The following is an 18614-nucleotide window of genomic DNA, read 5'->3' on the forward strand; positions in this document are numbered from 1 at the left end:
TGTCCGTCCATCCATCCATCCATCCACCCATCCATCCATCCACCCATCCATCCACCCACCTGTCCATCCATCCATCCATCCATCCATCCATCCATCCATCCATCCCACAAAGATTTACTGAGCTCCGGACCAGGGGGATCCAGGGATAAGACAAAGCCCCAGCCCACAAGCTGCTTACAATCTAGAGGGAACTTGTTCGCCATCCATTACCACCCAGCAGGGTTAGGAGTGAGGACCCAGCACGGGGTACCAGAGGAGATGATGATCTGGTTGGGTTTGGAAGATGTATCAGGTGAAGAAGGGAGCTGGCGATTCTGGGCAGATGGCACAGCGTGGGCAAAACCCAAGACACAGAGTTAACCTTTGGAGAGGGGTGGGCAGGGGGGACAAAGAGTAGCCCTGGGCCTTTGGGGTAGGTCACCAATGAGGTGGCATGGGGGAGTAATAAGGGTCCATATGGGGGAGGCCAAAGGATCTTTTGGGAAGGACAGGGTCTCGCTCTGTCACCCAGGCTGGAGTACAGTGGTGCAGTCATGACTCACTGCAGCCTCAACTTCCTGGGCTTAAGCGATCCTCCCACCTCAGCCTCCTGAGTACCTGGGACTACTGGCGCATGTCACCACCCCCAGCTAATTTTTTAAAAAATATTTTGGGCCAGACACGGTGGCTCATGCCTGTAATCCCAGCATTTTTGGAGGTTGAGGCGGGTGGATCAGTTGAGGCCAGGAGATCAAGGCACTCTGGCCAACATGGCCAAACACTGCAAAACCCCGTCTCTACTCAAAATGCCAAAACTTATCTGGGCGTGGTGGTGGGTGCCTGTAATCCTAGCTACTCAGGAGGCTGAGGCATGAGAATCACTTGAACCCGGGAGGTGGAGGTTGCAGTGAGCTGAGATTGTGCCCCTGCGCTCCAGCCTGGGTGACAGAGCGAGACTCTGTCTCAAAAAAAAAAAAAAAATTTTTTTTTTTGTAGAGATGGGAGTCTCCCTATGTCGCCCAGGCTGGTCTCAAACTCCTAGGCCCAAGTGATCCTCCTGCTTCAGCGTCCCAAAGCGCTGGGATGACAGGTGTGAGCCACTGTGCCCGGCCTCATTATCATTGAATGGGGATGACTTTGTGGTTTCTGGCCTGGGGCAAGTTTCTCGCAGCCCTGAGGCAGGCTCAGCAGAAAGGGCCCAGAACAGCTGTAGGGGTCCGGGGAGGAGTTCCTAAGGCCACAGCTGCAATCCCACTACCCTATCTCCAGGACAGCCCGGGCCTCAGCTGGCCCCGTGTTCAAGGGCGTCTGTAAGCAGTTCTCACGCTCACAGGGCCATGGCTTCATCACCCCTGAGAACGGGTCCGAGGACATCTTCGTACATGTGTCTGAGTGAGTCCCCTCCACCTCTGTTCTTGGCCCCTGCCCTAGTGTCCCTAACGGTGCCTCAAAAATATCTCTCCAGGCCTCTCCCGTCCCTGGCTGAGGTCTGTATTCATGGCACCTTTTCTGTCCTCTGAGTAGGGACTGAGGGTGTGTTGGGGGAGGAGGGCTGTGGCCAGATGGGGAGTGGGCATGCAGACCCCAGAAGCCTGGGAGCCAGCAGCTGGGCCCTGGATCCCATTCCAGCATCATGGTGGTCTGAGAGGGCTAGGCCAGCTCCTGAGCCTCTTGGCCTGGAAAGGGCCTTCAGGTGGATGGGCCAGGAGGTAGAGATGGATGTCATGCCTAGACCTGGCCCCACCCACTCCTAATGCCAGGAGGACTGGGTGGAGGTCACTGAGCTTCTCAGCTTTAGGGACCTCCCTGTGCCCTTTCACATCTCAGTCCTCAAGGGACCCAGAAAGGGAGGTACAGTTTATGAATCCCATTTTATTTATTTATTTATTTTTTGAGACGGAGTCTCGCTCTGTTGCCCAGGCTGGAGTGCAGTGGCACAATCTCAGCTCAGTGCAACCTCTACTTCCTGGGTTCAAGTGATTCTCCCCCCTCAGCCTCCCAAGTAGCTGGAATTACAGGTGTCAGCCACCACGCCCAGCTAACTTTTTTATTTTTTTTTATTTTTTATTTATTTATTTATTTTTTTTTTGAGACGGAGTCTCCGCTCTGTCTCGCCCGGGCCTGGAGTGCGGTGGACGGATCTCAGCTCAGCTTGCAAGCTGCCGCCTTCCCAAGGTTCACAAAGCCATTCCTCCTGCCTCAGCTCCCCAAGTAGCTGGGACATCAGGCGCCGCCTTCGTCGCCCGGCTAGTTTTTTTGTATTCTTTTAGTAGAGACGGAGTTTCACCGTGGTTGCCCAGGGTGGTCTTCGATCTCGCTGACGTCGTGATCCGCTCCGTCCGGCCTCCCAAAGTGCTGGGATTTAACAGCTTGAAGCCACCGCGCCCAGGAACTTTTTTATTTTTAGTAAAGACAGGGTTTCGCCATGTTGGCCAGGCTGGTGTCAAACTCCTGACTCAGGTGATCCGCTCGCCTCGGGCTCCCAAACTGTTGGGATTACAGGCGTGAGCCACTGTGCTTGGCCATGAGTCCCATTTTACAGATTCGAGAGCTGAGGTTCTGAGAAGCAAGACCTGGCCAGGCCTCCTGACCTAGGGAGGCCTAGGGCCAGGCTGCCCCCGAGGCCAGGCCGCAGGACTTTCCAGGGCATAGGGCCTGCCACTGGGCTAACACCCCTCTTCCTGCCCGCCAGCATCGAGGGGGAGTACGTGCCGGTGGAGGGCGATGAGGTGACCTACAAGATGTGCCCTATCCCGCCCAAGAACCAGAAGTTCCAGGCCGTGGAGGTGGTGCTCACTCAGCTGGCCCCCCACACTCCCCACGAGACGTGGTCTGGCCAGGTCGTGGGCTCCTAGGCTGGGTGGCTCACAGGCCAGCTGGCCGGGGGGGTGGGGAGCCACACAGGGTGAACGGGCAGCAGCCAGCTCCATGCCCCACTGCCCTGGCTGATCAGTCCTTCGGTGGCCTCAGTGTGCACGTCTGTCTGTCTGTCCGTCTGTGCTTGTGGCTGTGAGCGTGTGCCTCCACCCACCCCATGACCCGTGACTACTGTGCGAGCTGGAAAGGAAGTGGGTGGAGGGCGAGGCCACCAGACCTGGCTTTTCGCTGTCCACTGCCTTTCTCCTCCCTTCCCTGCCGCAGACACGCAGGACCCGCTCGCCCTCCTACCCACCTCGCTGCTCACCTCCTACCCATGGTGACTGAGCCTCGAGAGCCTGTGCTGGGCTCACTCCCTGGCCTCTGCCCCTGAGCTGTCCCATGTCAGTCCACAGTTCTCTGTGCTACTTACATCTCCCTCCCTTGGCTGAGGTCCCCCGCCACCACCTAGACCCTTTCCTCAGAAGCCTGGCCGGTGGGTGCTTTTGGGGAGCCTCCCAGCCTCTGGCAGGGGAGGAGGACAAATACAGAGGCACACAGGCCCCTCACTGCTGAGGCCAGCCTTCCTTCCTGCTCTGCTCTCAGTGCACTAGAGAGGCAGGAAGAGGGGCCTGAGGGCGGAAGGGGTTTGGGGCTCCCATTTCGCCGGCCAGTCCCTCCTCCTCAGCCTGGCAGTGGCTCTGGGCTCCTTCCCCTGGGCTGTACTGAGCTGAGCCCAGGGGTTTGCAGAGGGTGGGGGTCCATCTCTCCAGCTTGGCTGCAGCCCTCCTTTACCCTGACTCACAAGCACTACTGATGCTCTGGGCCACGCCCGGCTGACAGCTGCTGAGGTTGCCGCAATGGACGGACACACATCCATCAGGCAGGGCCGGGCCAGGGCACCCACAAGGAGGGCCCTCAGCCTGGTAGACTGGCCCTGCGGCCCCCACGTCAAACCCTCTTCCCAAAGACCTGACAGACCAGCGGCTGAGGTGTGGCTCTTGCTTTTATCGTGTCCATCCCTGAAGATGTATGACTGTCGCTGTCACCTGGAATCCTTTTGGGGCCAAGATGTGTGTGCACTTGGGGTCATGGCCATTCACTCCCATACAGGGGTGAGGGTGGCCTGGCCCGGGAGGCCAGGAAGGAGGGCCCTGTCTGCCTCCACCTCTGGGCGCACCCCCTACCTACCACCCTCCCTTCTAGAGAGCACATCACCTGACTGGGGAGAAGTGGGGCCATGGTTCAAGGGAGGGCCGACCAGGGGTGGGACCCTTATGAGACCCAGTCTGTGAGTAAAACTGGGGGCTCAAATGCCCAGGATGAGGGGATCAGTGACTGTCTAGGAGGATCCCTGGCCTTGTAGGTGCCCCAAGACCCCAGGGTAGAGATCAGCCGGGATGCCTGCATCGCAACCCTGCCCCCAGGGCCCATCACATAAAATCTGGGAGCCCAGAGCTGCTGAGGTATGCTGGTCAGCTCCCCTAAAATGGGCACGGCCCAGCCTGTCCCATGAGGAACAAAGGCCCCGGCCCCCTTGAGAGAGGGCTTGTTAGTGAGGGATGACTCCTGGGGGCCCCAAGGCTCCCCTCCTGTAGGGAGGCCACCTTTTAAGGTACCACTATCAGTCAGGATGTGGTGGCATCAGCCCTGGGGCCACCTGGGTAGCAGGGGGTCAGCAGCTCTCCTCCCCACTCACAGGCTTTGCAGTGCCCATTTGGAATTCCTCCCAAGACCCCTGGCCACCCAGACCCCCCCATTCTTCCTAACACTGGCAATAAACCCTCAACTGTGACCCACCGTGGCCTAAAGCTGCCTCTGTGTCAGTGTCCCCAAGGAAGGGGCTGGGGGTGGACACACCAAACCAGCTCTTCTCTGGGGCTTCAATGGCCCCGTCCTCAACTGGATTAGGGACTTCCTTTGTGACCTGGGCCAAGTCCCTGCCCTCTCTGTGCTGTTTACTCATTGGCAAAGTAGTGGCTGTGACGGCATGTGACTAGGGCCAATTATCCAATCAGACACAACTGACACCTACTTTGTTCTGGGAAATTTAATACTGTGACAAAGTTCTCTAAAATAGGCACCTGTGCCACCACACCCCACCATCCAGGGAATAGGCACCTGTGCCACCATACCCCACCATCCAGGGAATAGGCGCCTACATCACCACACTCCACCGTCCAGGGAATAGACGCCTACGCCACCGTACCCCACCGTCCAAGGAATAGGCACCTGTGCCACCACACCCCACCGTCCAGGGAATAGACGCCTATGTCACCACACCCCACCGTCCAGTGAATAGGTGCCTACGCCACCGTACCCCACCGTCCAGGGAAAAGGCACCTATGCCACCACACCCCACCGTCCAGGGAATAGGTGCCTACGCCACCACACCCCACCGTCCAGGGAACAGGCACAGGTCCTGTGCCACCACACCCCACCGTCCAGGGAATAGGCGCCTGCGCCACCACCCCACCGTCCAGGGAATAGGCACAGGTCCTGCGCCACCACCCCACCGTCCAGGGAATAGGTGCCTACATCACCATACCCCACCGTCCAGGACAGGCAGCCAGGACAGGCAGGCAGGGCAGGCTAGACCTCGTACTGACACTTGTGCACGCCTTCTCCTGGCGCAGAAACCTGTTCTGTACCGAAATACAAGCAGCAGCTATGGCCTCGGCCTCCAGGTGGAGCATAGGGAACACTCTGGGCTCTGGGAGGACGGAGCCAGTGCCACTAGGAGCTGACTGGCTAGGGACGGTTGTCCACACAGACTCTGGCCCCATTTGGGTGGGCCTTGCAGCAGGCGTCCTGGGCCAGAGGAGGGGCCCTGGCATCTATCCAACACCAGGACCCCTCTTTAGGCCTAGGCCAAACTCTTCAGAAGCCACGACGCACAGATGTGGGCCCTGGTCACGCCTCATGGGCTGTCTCTGGGAAGAAAATCTCCCGGCATCGCTGCACTGTGTCCTGTGGAGACACCACGCTGTGGCCAACAGTCCGGGGGTCAGCAAAGATCTCAAAGTCGTTCCCACCCTGCACACAGAGGACGGGCAGAGGAGGCATAATTAGGCGGAGTCCCTCTCCACGTTGACTGCTACGGACCTGCCCCTCTCCTGCCCTGTCAGAACTGGCAGGAAGCCCACCTTCTCACTCCTGTCAGACCTGCCCTGACTTGCTGTGTGATGTAGAACAAGTGCCCAGCCCTCCGGGGGCCCCAGCCTTCCGATCTGTGTAACGGGGCTGGTGAGCAATGGTTGTTCTCCAGGAGCCCCCGCCAAGAGGTCTGTTGTGTTGCCCCGTGTTCTGGCCTTGACCTGGGTGATTTGTGTTGGAGAAGCCACCAGACCTAGCTTCTCGCTGTCCACTGTGTTGGGGGAAACCTGGGGTGGACCACACTCACAGGGCTGGTCTCGTTCCCAAAGAAGTGGATGGTGTCGAAGCTGTCCTGGTCCAGGCTATCCAGGCAGTAGCGCTTGTCCCAGCCCTCGGGGAAGACGTCAAAGCTGATCATGCCTCCTGTGGGCAGGGGTGGGGACTGTTATTCCCTGCTGGGAGGGGCAGACAAGGCTAACAGAAGGGCTGCTTGTTCATTCACTCATTCAGCAACCCTTGGGGATTGGGACACGGGGCAGGAACAGGACACGGGACAGACTTAGGATCCTCAAGGAAGTTATGACACAGGTTGGAGAACAAACAAGACTACAAAGTGGGTGGGGGAAGCTCATCCAGCCAGGGTGGTCAGGGGAGACCTCTGAGGAGGTGGCAATGAGCTGGGACCTGAGGCACAAAGTACAGCCCCTGAGACAGAGAACAAAGTACAGCCCCTGAGGCAGGGAAGAAGATGAGTGTCCCAGCAAGGGAGGAGGCTGGCAGAGGCAGGGCGAGGACGGGCAGGCCCTGGGCATCACGTGGAAAGGGAGGAAGAGCCTAGGGAGGGCTTTGGGCAGAGGCACACTATGACTCCAGCTCCAGCCTCTCCGGCCACTGGGGAACAGGTGAGGTGGCAGAGAGGAGCCCGGTTGCGTCAGGTCAGTTGGAGGCTGGGATAAGCTGCTGGCAGTGGAGGTGTGAGCACCAATGGGATTCCAGAGGCAGGGCCCGGGGACTTCTAGGAGTTTGGACTTGGGAAGGGGCGGGGGAGAGCATTCAAGGGAGAGGCTCCGGTTTTTGGCCTGAGAAACTGGATGGGCATAGGGCATTTACCACTGAGGTGTGAGGTGGGGAAAACTGGGGGCCAGTAAACACTGAGCCCCTTTCTGCATCAGGCTCAGCCACCCCCTCTGCCCTGAGTGGGGGAGGGGCTCCTAAAGCTACTAGGGGCCACAGCCTGGTCTTGGGAAGGGCGGAAGGTTCGAGGAGGGGCCCTGTACCAGGCCTCCCAAGCCCTCTGCAGGGTGGACGTACCTCGGGAGAACCTCAGCCCTTTGCCAGCAAACTCTGTTTTCAGGGCTTCCACGAACTTCTCCCGGATCTTCTCTTTCTGCAGAGGGGAGAGGGGGCGGATGGCAGCTCAGAGAACCTGCTGTGTGCCAGGCCCCAGCTGGGCACACAGTCCATGTGAGCGTGCTGAGTCTTCTAGGTGGGTAGGATCCCCAACTGTGCGGATGAGGAAACTGAGGCTCAGAGAGGGGTCGTGCTTTGGTCAAGGTCACCTAGCCTTGGTGGCAGAGCCAGGGCCCAAATCCAGAAGGGATGGGGCTGCCAGTGATGCTGTGGGCTGGGTCTTCCGAAAGGGTCCTCAGAGGAGAGATACGAGGAGGAAGGGCGAGGAGACGGGGCAGTCTGGATCCCACATCAGTGTCCACCTCAGGGCAGGGCTCGATCCTGTTAGCTGTGCCCAGCTCAACAAAGCAAATACTCAGAAATGAGTGTGGGAGCTGAGAGCAGGGGAACTGTGAGGAGTTGGCTGTGGGCATTCAGAAAGGGCAGCAGGATGCCAGGCATGGCACAGCACCCACCGTGCAAAGACGTGGCTGGGCTGGGGGACTCGGTAGTGCCCAGGCTGGCTCCGCCCCTCTGAGCAGGAACTCTGGCAGCAGCAAACATGGAGCAGGGGGACATTCCCCAGCCAGCCCCCAGCATCTCCATTTCAGAGGGCCACAAAGGGCAGTGGCTATGCCCAGCCTGAGGGACAGCTAAACACCTAAACCAGCCAGCAGGACATTCAGTTGACAGATGGTCTCAAGACCAGGCTGGGAAGTCTGACCACATCCTGGGGGACCAAGAGGCACTGAAGATTTTGGAGCACAGGAGTGGGGTGGTTGGTATGACCCTGTAGTCAGAACTGGGTAGAACTGGGGTGGAAAGGCAGGCAGTGGTCAGCAGCGTGGAGCCTGGAGAAGTGGCCCAGGGAGGATGTCAGATATAAAGCCAGACACCTCCCAGACTGAGATCTGAAGGCAGGTAGCCAGGCTTGGCTACTGTACTCCTCAGCTGTGTGACCATGGGCAAGTCACCTGACCTCTCTGAGCCTATTTCCTGAACTAAAGGATGGAGAAGTAATGAATGACCCCTGCCTGCTTCCCTCTCATGGAAAAGCAGAGATAAGGGATGTGAGCCCCCTGCCAGCCTTGGCCTGGCTTTCCAGCAGGTAGGTGGGCCCCAGGGAGGCCAGAGTCGCCACCAGCGGCCACTCTGTAGACCCAGGGCTACCGCTGAGAGTGTCCCAAGCTGTGAAGAAATGTTTCCCCATAGCCGAGGCTGGCTGCACCTCCCGTCTCTGGAGAACAAGGCTGGTCACTGGACAGCCCCACGTGCAAGGCCAGCCTCGGCAGGGACCGGCACTGTGACCTCGAGCTGGTTACTCACTCTCTGGCCTCAGTGTCCTCATCTACGGAAGGGAAGTACTCATCCCCACTTGAGGGTTCTGGAAGACAATCTGGGTCAAGCATTTACACCAGCTCTGGGCCGGGGCAGGGCACACGGATCAGGAAGGTTCATGCCCCTCCAGTGCCAGAAGGGGGCAAACAAGAGCCAAAAATACTTGAGAAGGACCAGGGCTCGGGGTGGGGAGTTAGTGTGTGGCTCCCCAACCCCATGCCAGGCGTGGTCCATGCGCCACCTCATCCAGTCCTCATGACAGGCCATGGGATGGGAACTATTACCCCTACCTTACACATAAGCAAACTGAGGCACACAGTAATAAAGCTGCTTTTCCAGGTTACGAGGCAAATGGGTAGAGCTGGGACTGGGAACCTGGGTGGACAGGAAGGGATCACCTCTCAGCACGTGTGTGTGGGGGAGTGGTTCTTTGCCAATGACCAATTGTAACTACTCCAACAAAAAAAGTCCCCGTGGCTGGGCGCAGTGGCTCACGTCTGTAATCCCAGCACTTTGGGAGGCCAAGGTGGGCGGATCACTTGAGGCCAGGGTTTGAGACCAGCCTGAACATGGCAAAACCCTGTCCTTACTAAAAAATACAAAAATTAGGCCAGTGCAGTGGCTCATGCCTGTAATCCCAGCACTTTGGGAGGGTGAGGAGGGCGGATCACAAGGTTAAGAGATCAAGACCATCCTGGCCAGCATGGCGAAACCCTGTCTCTACTAAAAGTACAAAAATTAGCTGGGTGTGGTAGCTCACGCCTGTAGTCCCAGCTACTCAGGAGGCTGAGGCAGAAGAATTGCTTGAACCCAGGAGGCGGAGGTTGCAGTGAGCCGAGATTGTCCCACAGCACTCCAGTCTGGGTGACAGAGCGAGACTCCGTCTCCAAAAAGAAAAAAAGGGTATTTCTTTGCGAGGTGCAGTGGTTCACACCTATAATCCTGGTGCTTTGGGAGGCTGAGGCAGAAGGCCCACTTGAGGCTAGGAGTTCAAAACTGGCCTGGGAGACACAGTGAGATCCCATCCCTACAAAAAATTTTAAATTTTAAAAATTAGCCTGGCATGGAGCAATGCACCTGTGGTCCCAGCTACTCAGGAGGCTGAGGTGTGAGGATCGCTTGAGCCTGAGAGATTGAGGCCGCAGTGAGCTAGGACTAGATCACTGCACTCCAGGCTGGGCAACAGAGTTAAGACCCTATCTCAAAATCAACAATAATGACAAAAAGTATGCCGTGTGCCAGGCATAGGAGATCCAGAGGAGAACAAGCTGCAGAAATCCCTGCCCTGATGGAGCTTACAGTTCTGGGACAGGGACAGACAGTAATTCGGGTTTTAAAAGTAGATGGTGGAAGTTGTCCAAGGCTGCTTGGGGAGAAATAAGGTAGGGGAAGGAGCAGGAAGTGCAGCAGTGGATGCGATACTCTGGGAGGCCCCACTGGGAAAAGGACAGGAAAGGTGATTTGAAGGAGAGGAGGGACGAGCTGGGCCTGAGAGAAGTGCGCTCTGGCAGAGGCACAGCACTCTAGAATCAGCCAAGAGGCCATAGCTGGAGCAGAGGGCAGGGAGAGCCACCAAACAGGTCAGAAAATGACAGAACGATGCGGACGGACCAGCGTGGAAAGGTTTGGATGGGTGGATCACTCCATCGCCGAGAGGGAGGGAGGCGGTGGGGAGAAAAGCAAAATGCACATCAAGATTCAGCAGGGGCAGCACAGGCAGAGGTGAGAGGACCTTGGTGTGTTCCAGGAATAGAAAGTGGAACTTGAAGGGCACAGAGAGGAGACAAGGAGAGCCGGAGCCAGGCAGAGCCCTCAGGGCTTGAGGCACCATAGCAGGGGGCCAGAACATCATCCAGCTGGCAACGAGGAGGCAAGGAAGGATAGTAAGTGAGGGAGCAGGGTTGGGGGGTGAATGCAGCTGACGCATTTGAAAGGTTCTAATGGGCCGGGCGCGGTTGCTCACACCTGTAATCCCAGCACTTTCGGAGGCCCAGGCAGGTGGATCACCTTAGGTCAGGAGTTCAAGACCAGCCTGGGCAACGTGGTAAAACCCTGTCTCTACTAAAAAAGTACAAAATTAGCTGGGTGTGGTGGTGCACACCTGTAATCCCAGCTACTTGGGAGGCTGAGGCAGAAGAATCGCTTGAACACGGGAGGTGGGAGTTGCAGTGAGCCGAGATCATGCCACTGTACTTCAGGCTGGGTGACAGAATGAGACTCTTATCTCCCTCCCCCCGCCAAAAAAAAAAAAGAAAGGTTCTCAGTGGCATCGCTGGAGAGCAGGCTGGCAGGGTTATGCAGCGGGTAGGGAGGGACAGAGAGGAAAGTTGGGGAAACCTGGGGCGGGGGAAAGCGGTAATCTAGAGTGGGGTCTCAGTTCTGCAGATGAACAGATTTGACACTGACTCGAGAGGCTGATGAAATAGGAGTTGTTGAACCCAATGTGGGTGGGAAGGAAATGATGTTCCCAGGTGTTGGCCTGGCTCAGTGGGTGGCTGCTGGTGCTGGTCACCTAGGAAGGGGGACCAGCAGTGTTGGAAAGATGCACGTGTGTCTACAACAATGGCACACGGTAGGTGCCTGAAAGGGTATCAGTTAAATCAGAACACATCACCCCAGTCTATTTTACCAATGAGAAAATAAAGGCTCAGATAAATTGAGTGACTGAGGCCCTACAGGCCTAAGGTTGCATAGCTAGTGGTACCTTGTCCAGTTCGGAGAACTCGATCCTTTCCTCCAGGGTGCAGCTCCGGCCGATGGGCGAGATGTTCAGCATGCCATTCCGGAACTCGATGAAGGTTCCACTGGTGGTGAGGGAGGGCGGGGAGCCAGAGAGAACCAGAACAGCCCTGAATTCAAATCTAGCCCCACCTGGGACCCCAGCCTCCTAGGACTTCAAAGGGGAAAATAATCCACACTCCCCGCAAAAAATCAGGGGCCCAAGTATCTCCAGGCTCCCTCTAAGGGACCCACACTTCTCCTCCCTCAGGCCCCAGGTTCTGGAGACCAGGCTGGTGGGACCTCACCGCTTCTTGGGCAGCCTGAGCAGGGCCATGTAGCTGAGGCAGAAGTTGATCAAGTCCTGCAGCAGCTCCTCCCCCAGGTGGTTCTGGATGGTCTGGCCGAAGAACACAGGGCTCTGAGCGTGGCCTAGGCTGCCTGACCCTGAGACAGGCACAGTGTCTCTCCCCCAGCCCAGGACAGAAGGCACCCTTGGACTGCTCCACTATGGAAAAGCGGGGTGCCCCTGGCTAAGCCCTGGGGGACACTGACCTGCTTGGAGAGCAGTCGTCCGTGCTTATACTGCACTGTCCCGTTCTCAGCAAACACATAATCAAACTTCTCAATGACTTCGGGGTCACATAGAGGACAGGAGGAAGAAAGACTGTGAGACCAGGTCTGTGACCCCACAGGCAAGTAAAGAGACAGGAAGCCCACACCCTTGGTTTCGTATTCAAAGGCCATTTGTTCAATCTGAGGCTGCAACCTGCTTCTCCAGCCTTTCTCCCTCTGCAGTTTGGTTTTCTTCCAGAGAAGCCAGTCACACCTGTGGGCCTCTGCACACAGGCATCCATGCAGGTCCTTCTGTCAGGACCGCCCTTCTCTGGCTTCCCTGCCACTCATCCTCCCAGATCCAGCTTCCTCCTCTGGAAGCCATGCAGTACTCTCTGGCAGAGGGCATCATTTACACTCTGTGCTCCCCTGCCCCTCTGCAGATGAGCTTCCTTCTGCTCTACAGCTGCCATCGCACTGGGTTCTCAAGGCTGGCTGCATGGGAGAGTTGGAGGTTTCAGCTCTAGCTGCCAGGAGAAGCAGCTGGAGTGGGTGGGAGGTGGGAGGCACAGGGAGCACAGCCCAGAGGCTGTTGCGGGGTCTGGGTGGCACGTGGTTACCTAGACTATGAAGGCATGGTGGAGATGGAGACAGAGGGGACAGGGAGATATTTTGGGGTCTGCTGATGGAATAAACAAGAGGTGAGGAAAAGGAAAAATTCGAGGAAGTTTCTGGCTTGAGGAACTGGAGGCACCCACTTCGACTGGTCTGAGACCAGGAGCTCTGAGGTCCAATCAATTTTCTGGATAACTTCAGAGTCGTCCTCTGTTAAATGGGATGATCACGCCTACTCTAAAGTCTGATTGTGGGGATTAAATGCAATGGAGTAACATTAACACATGATCATTTTTGACAAATGGTAGCCATCATTGGTTCTGCCCCTTTTTTTTTTTTTATGGAAGCAGAGCCTCACTCTGTCACCCAGGCTGGAGTGTAGTGGCCCGATCTTGGCTCACTGCAACCTCCACCACCCAGGTTCAAGTGATTCTCCTGCCTCAGCCTCCTGAGTAGCTGGGATTGCAGGCACGTGCAACCACACTCAGCTAATTTTTTGTATTTTTAGTAGAGACGGGGTTTCACCATGTTGGCCAGGCTGGTCTTGAACTCCTGATCTCAAGTAATCCACCTGCCTCGGCCTCCCAAAGTGCTGGGATTATAGGCGTGAGCCACCATGGCGGCCAGTTCAGCCCATTTTAAAGATGAGGAAATCAAGACTCAGCAGGCAGAAATGAGAATGTAAACTGCATAAGGGCAGGTTTTGCTTGCTTTGTCCCAGCTATTTCTCTAGGGCCTGGCACAATCCCTGGCAATAGGAGGTGCTCAAGTGTTTGTCACATCAGTGAGGGAACTATCTGGCTGCTCTCTCTCTACTTCTGCCCCACAGAAGCAGGATCAGCTCTTTGAAGACGCCCAGGAATCTCTCAAATTCCCCACTCCCTCTACCCCCAGTCTCACTCTTACCTTCATCCCCGTCACCCAGCTGCTCAGCGATCTTAGAGTAGTCAGAGCCGCCCACCACACCGATCTGCACTCTACTTCGCAGCTTCTGCAGGAAGGCGGCCACCTCAGGGTCAATTTTCTATGGGGGGAGAGGGGAAGCATAGCATTCTGGCTTTCAGCATGTCTGGGATCTCCACTTAGCCCTCACTTAGTGCTCAGAACCCAGGGAGCCCACGTTCTAGCTGGATCTGAAGCAGTACAAAGCTCAGACACCAAAAATTAGACAGGTTGGGCACCATGGCTCAGGTCTGTAATCCCAACACTTTGAGAGGCCACGGCAGAAAGATCGCTTGACCCAGCAGTTTGAGACTAGAGCCTAGGCAGCAAAGGGAGATATCATCTCTATGAAAAAAAAAAAAAATTTTTTTTTCTTGGAGATGAACTTTTGCTCTGTCGCCCAGGCTGGAGTGCAGTGGTGTGATCCCGGCTCACTGCAACCTCTATCTCCCATGTTCAAGTGATTCTCCTGCCTCAGCCTCCTGAGTAGCCGAGACTACAGTTGCCCGACACCACACTCAGCTAATTTTTGTATTTTTAGTAAAGACGGGGTTTCGGCCGTGCGTGGTGGCTCAAGCCTGTAATCCCAGCACTTTTGGGAGGCCCGAGACGGGTGGATCCGAGGTCAGGAGACGAGATATCCTGGCTAACACGGTAAAAGCCCGTCTCTACTAAAAAATACAAAAACTAGCCGGGTGAGGTGGCGGGCACCTGTATGTCCCAAGCTACCTCCAGAGGCTGAGGCAGGAGAATGGCGTAAACCCGGGAGGCGAGCTTGCAGTGAGCGAGATCCGGCCACTGCCTCCAGCCGGGTGACAGAGTGAGACTCCGTCTCAAAAAAAAAAAAAAAAAAAGAAAGACGGGGTTTCACTATGTTGGCCAGGGTGGTCTTGAACTCTTGACCTCATGTGATCTGCCCCCCTCGGCCTCCCAAAGTGCTGGGATTACAGGCACGAGCCAGTGCGCCTGGTCTTTTTTTTTTTTTCTGTGGTGGAGTCTGGCTCTGTCACCCAGGCTGAAGTACAGTGGTGTGAACTCGGCTCACTGAAACCTCTGCCCAGGCTGGAATAAGATGGCCCAATCTCAGCTCACTGCAACTTCTGCCTCCTGGGTTCAAGCGATTCTCCTGACAGGCGCCTGCCACCAGGCTCAGCTAATTTTTTTATTTTTTTATTTTTTTAGTGGAGACAGGGTTTTGCCATGTTGGCCAGGTTGGTCTTGAACTCCTCACATCAGGTGATCCACCCGCCTGGGCCTCCCAAAGTGCTGGGATTACAGGCATGAACCACTGCGCCCAGCCCATGCCTGGATGATTTTTAAAAATTTTCGATCGGGCGCGGTGGCTCATGCCTGTAATCCCAGCACTTTGGGAAGCCCAGGCGGGTGGATCACCTGAAGTCAGGAGTTCGAGATCTGCCCAGCCAACCTGGCAAAACCCTGTCTCTACTAAAAGTTAAAAAATTAGCTGCGCGCAGTGGTAGGTGCTCGTAATCCCAGCTACTCAGGAGGCTGAGGCAAGAGAATCACTTGAACCTGGGAGGTTGAGGTTGCAGTGAGCCGACATCATGCCACTGCACTCTAGCCTGGGGGACAAGAACAAGACTTTGTCTCCAAAAAAAAAAAAATTAGCCAGGCATGGTGGCACTCGCCTGTAGTCCCAGCTACTCCAGAAGCTGAGGCGGGACAATCACTTGAGCCCAGGAGTTCGAGGCTGCAGTGAGCTGTGATGGCACCACTGCACTCCAGACTAGCTGACAAAGTGAGACCCTGTCTCTAACAACAACAAAATAGCATCACATTCAAGTTGATTCTTGAGGAGCCAAAGAACAACAACAACAAAAATAGCCCCACAAAACAATGTTTAATATTTGCTCTGGGCAAACAGATCCAGTTAAAGGCCTGGAGGGAAGCCACACCACAGTAACCACATTACCTTGGGGACGAGGGCCAGGCCTGGGATCCTGGTGTAGTCAGAGGGGACTTTACTTTTCTCTGTTATGTTTTCATTCTTTACCAGGAGAGTGTAATCATGAATATGTGTACAATTAAAAATTAACTTTCAAAAGGCACTAAACACACAGGCTGGCCCGGAGACAAATTAATAGGCTGTTCTTATTCAGGTTGTTATGTTTGTGGAACAAAAGATCAGAGGGAGGGGTCAGAACTGCGCCTAGGCCCTGCCACCTTTGTTCCAGTTCTTTTATTTATTTATTTGTTTGTTTGAGATGGAGTTTCACTCTTGTTGCCCAGGCTGGAGTGCAATGGCACAATCTTGGCTCACTGCAACCTCTACTCCTGGGTTCAATCGATTCTCCTGCCTCTGCCTCCTGAGTAGCTGGGACTACGGGCAGGCACATGCCACCACGCCCAGCTATTTTTTTTTTTTTTTTTTTGGAGACAGAGTCTTGCTGTCGCCCAGGCTGGACTGCAATGGCACATTCTCGGTTCACTGCAACCTCTGTCTCTCTGGTTCAAGCGATTCTCCTGCCTCAGCCTCCTGAGCAGCTGGGATTACAGGTGCATGCCACCATGCCTGGCTAATTTTTTGTATTTTTAGTAGAGACGGGGTTTCACCATATTGGTCAGGCTGGTCTTGAACTCCTGACATTGTGATCTGTCCGCCTCAGCCTCCCAAAGTGCTGGGATTACAGGCATGAGTCACTGAACCCAGCCTCATTTTTGTATTTTTAGTAGAGACAGAGTTTCACCATGTTGGCCAGGCTGGTTTCGAATTCCTGACCTCAGGTGATCCGCCCACCTCGGCCTCCCAAAGTGCTGGGATTACAGGCGTCAGACACTGCAACCGGCCCACCTTCGCTCCAGTCCTGCCATCTTCCTCCCGGACCCACCCCTGCAGGAAGGCAGAGCGGGCTGGTCCTTCCTTGGGCCCCCAGGGCCCAAGCCAGGGTAATTTCACCACAGAGGATGGGGAGGGGCATTTGGGACCTAAGAGAGGAGGCTAAGACCTGGGTTCCCATCAGCCACTGCCCAGTGAAGCCCATCCCACTGTTCCCCCACGCTAGGAGACCTGTCGGTTGGTCTTTGAGGCCCCCAGACTGGAAGGTGGGTTACCCACAGGGAGGGCACGAATGAAACCTGCTTACTGATGCATCCAGCTGGTGAGGGGGCTTTTGGGGACTCACTCACAATGCAACCCAGTGGGAGAAAAACTGAGCAGAGGTAAGAGGCTCAACACAGCGAGTCTTTAGAAGAAAACCACACTTACCCTCACTATACTATGCCTCAGTGTCCTCACAGCAAACAGACTAGGCCTGAAGCCTCTCACCTATGGGTGGGTAGAGCCCATAAACGAATTCGAAAAGCAGCCCTCTCTGCCCCACGACTAGGGGTGGAAGGTAAAGTGGATGATAGGGCTTCAGAAACTAGACCCAGTCCCAGGCCTGCAAAGGTCGGGGTGGGAAGACTCTGAGACCCCCTGTCTCCCACCAGATGGTGACTGACACTTGGCTGCGTGCTTGTGTGCCTGGAACCCCGGTTCAGAAGCCAGCTCTGACTACTGGTGCGTCGTAGGGCTGAACTAGGGTGGGATCCCCAGCTCAGGAGGCTGGGGCCTCCGGGAGCCAGGCCCTAGGGGCATGTGAAAGCATCTGGGGACGGAGGGAGCTAGGCCTCTGATCGCAGCCTCTTCCCTCCAGTACTGGATCCTACCCTAACACTCCCAAGCAGAACACAGGCAGGGACGCTGCGGGGGCAGTGACGTGGAGGGCCAGGTCCCCTCACTCCCGGTGAGTGGCCCCGGATGTCAGGGGGCCGGGTACTGCTGCATGCTACACTTGGTCCCGGTGTGTCCACGGTCACTCTCCTGCAGATCCCACACTCAGCCTCGGGGGTGTCCGCGTGACACTCCCGGCGGGAGCTTCCAAACTTCAGGGTCCTACCTGGCGAGCCGGCGTGAGGGTCCCGTCCACGTCAAACAGGCAGAGGACCCGCTCCTTCCTGCGGGCTCCCTGGGCGGTGACTGCCATGGCTGCAGCTCCACGCGCGGGGCGGAGTCTGGAAGATGCAGCCGCAGAAGCAGCGCAGGGATAAGATTCGACAGAGCGGGGCTTTAGGGGGCGGGGACAGCAGACGCCTGATTGCGCCGAAGGGGCGTGGTCTCGGCGGACCGAAGCGGGGGCGGGGCCTGAGCTGATCCTGTTTGCTCCTGGAAGAGGCGGGCGAGGCATAGGGCGGAGCGCAGCCCTCCAGGTTCGACTGGAGTCCTCCAAACAAGACGGAGGCGGGGCCTGAGCCTGGGCCCGGCAGGAAGTGAGAGGGTGAACCCGGAAGACAGGGGAGGGGCCAGAATTGGCGGGTTGATAGTGATTGCAACGGGCCAATTAAGGGGCTGGGTCGGGCGGGGCCTCCACCGTACTGTGTAGTCCCTAGTGGGCCAGGCGGGACTAAGAGAGCCGAGGTCGCTCTCCACTCTCACAAGATTTGTGGTTATCTCTTTGCCTTACAAATTTTGAGCTGTAGGAAATCTGAGCCGGGCGCGGTGGCTCATGCCTGTAATCTCAGCAGTTTGGGAGGCCGAGGCGGGCAGATCACCTGAGGTCGCGAGTTCGAGACCAACCTGACCAACATGGAGAAACCCCGTCTCTACTAAAAATACAAAATTAGCCCGGCTTGGTGGTGCATGCCTGTAATCCCAGCTACTCAGGAGGCTGAGGCAGGAGAATCGCTTGATTCCAAAGAAGCCAGAGGTTGCTTTGAGCCGGGAAGCAGAGGTGGCGGTGAGCCAAGATCGCGCCATTGCACTCCAGCCTGGGCAACAACAGTGAAACTCTGCCAAAAAAAAAAAACAGGAAAGAAGAGATGAGAGAGGAGGGAGAGAAAGAAAAGAAAAGAAAGAAGAGGGGAGGGAGGGGAGGGGAGGAGAGAGGAAAGAAAAGATCTCCTGAAGGCCTTTGTTCGGGCTTTGGACTTTGCCAAATTGCCTTCCCCAAGATCCAGCTCTCAGGGTCCACCTCCTTGGAGACCTTCCCAGATTCTTCCTTTTTTTTTTTTTTTTTTTGGGAAAGAGTCTCACCCTGCCCAGGCTGGGGGGCAGTGGTGGGATCTCTGCTCACTGCAACTTCCACCTCCCAGGTTCAAGCGATTCTCATGCCTCAGCCTCCCGAGTA

The 18614-nt window shown here is 56.3% G+C and overlaps 2 protein-coding genes across 2 annotated transcripts in view; one reads left to right on the forward strand and one right to left on the reverse strand.

Moving 5' to 3' along the window:
- The window catches only part of CSDC2 (cold shock domain containing C2), an 8947-nt gene extending 4312 nt beyond the window's left edge, over positions 1 to 4635 (forward strand). Inside the window, exons 2-3 of the mRNA XM_017870244.1 lie at positions 1193 to 1371; positions 2672 to 4635. Of these exons, the coding sequence (XP_017725733.1) occupies positions 1193 to 1371; positions 2672 to 2834 (342 nt within the window). The 3' untranslated portion in view covers positions 2835 to 4635. The remainder of the gene's footprint in view (positions 1 to 1192; positions 1372 to 2671) is intronic.
- Positions 4636 to 4870: 235 nt separating this feature from the next.
- Positions 4871 to 18116, reverse strand: PMM1 (phosphomannomutase 1). Its single transcript, XM_017870292.1, has 8 exons — positions 17388 to 18116; positions 13453 to 13570; positions 11932 to 12008; positions 11685 to 11776; positions 11363 to 11462; positions 7243 to 7318; positions 6239 to 6354; positions 4871 to 5871 (listed from the first exon to the last, which is right to left on the reverse strand). Exons 1-8 carry the CDS (start codon positions 17673 to 17675, stop codon positions 5749 to 5751), a joined length of 990 nt encoding a protein of 329 aa, XP_017725781.1. The 5' UTR covers positions 17676 to 18116; the 3' UTR covers positions 4871 to 5748.
- Between the last annotated feature and the right edge of the window lie 498 nt (positions 18117 to 18614).

The sequence above is a fragment of the Rhinopithecus bieti genome, unplaced genomic scaffold (assembly GCF_001698545.2).
Source record: "Rhinopithecus bieti isolate Rb0 unplaced genomic scaffold, ASM169854v2 scaffold_4967, whole genome shotgun sequence".
In the NCBI taxonomy this organism is placed as follows: Eukaryota; Metazoa; Chordata; class Mammalia; order Primates; family Cercopithecidae; genus Rhinopithecus; species Rhinopithecus bieti.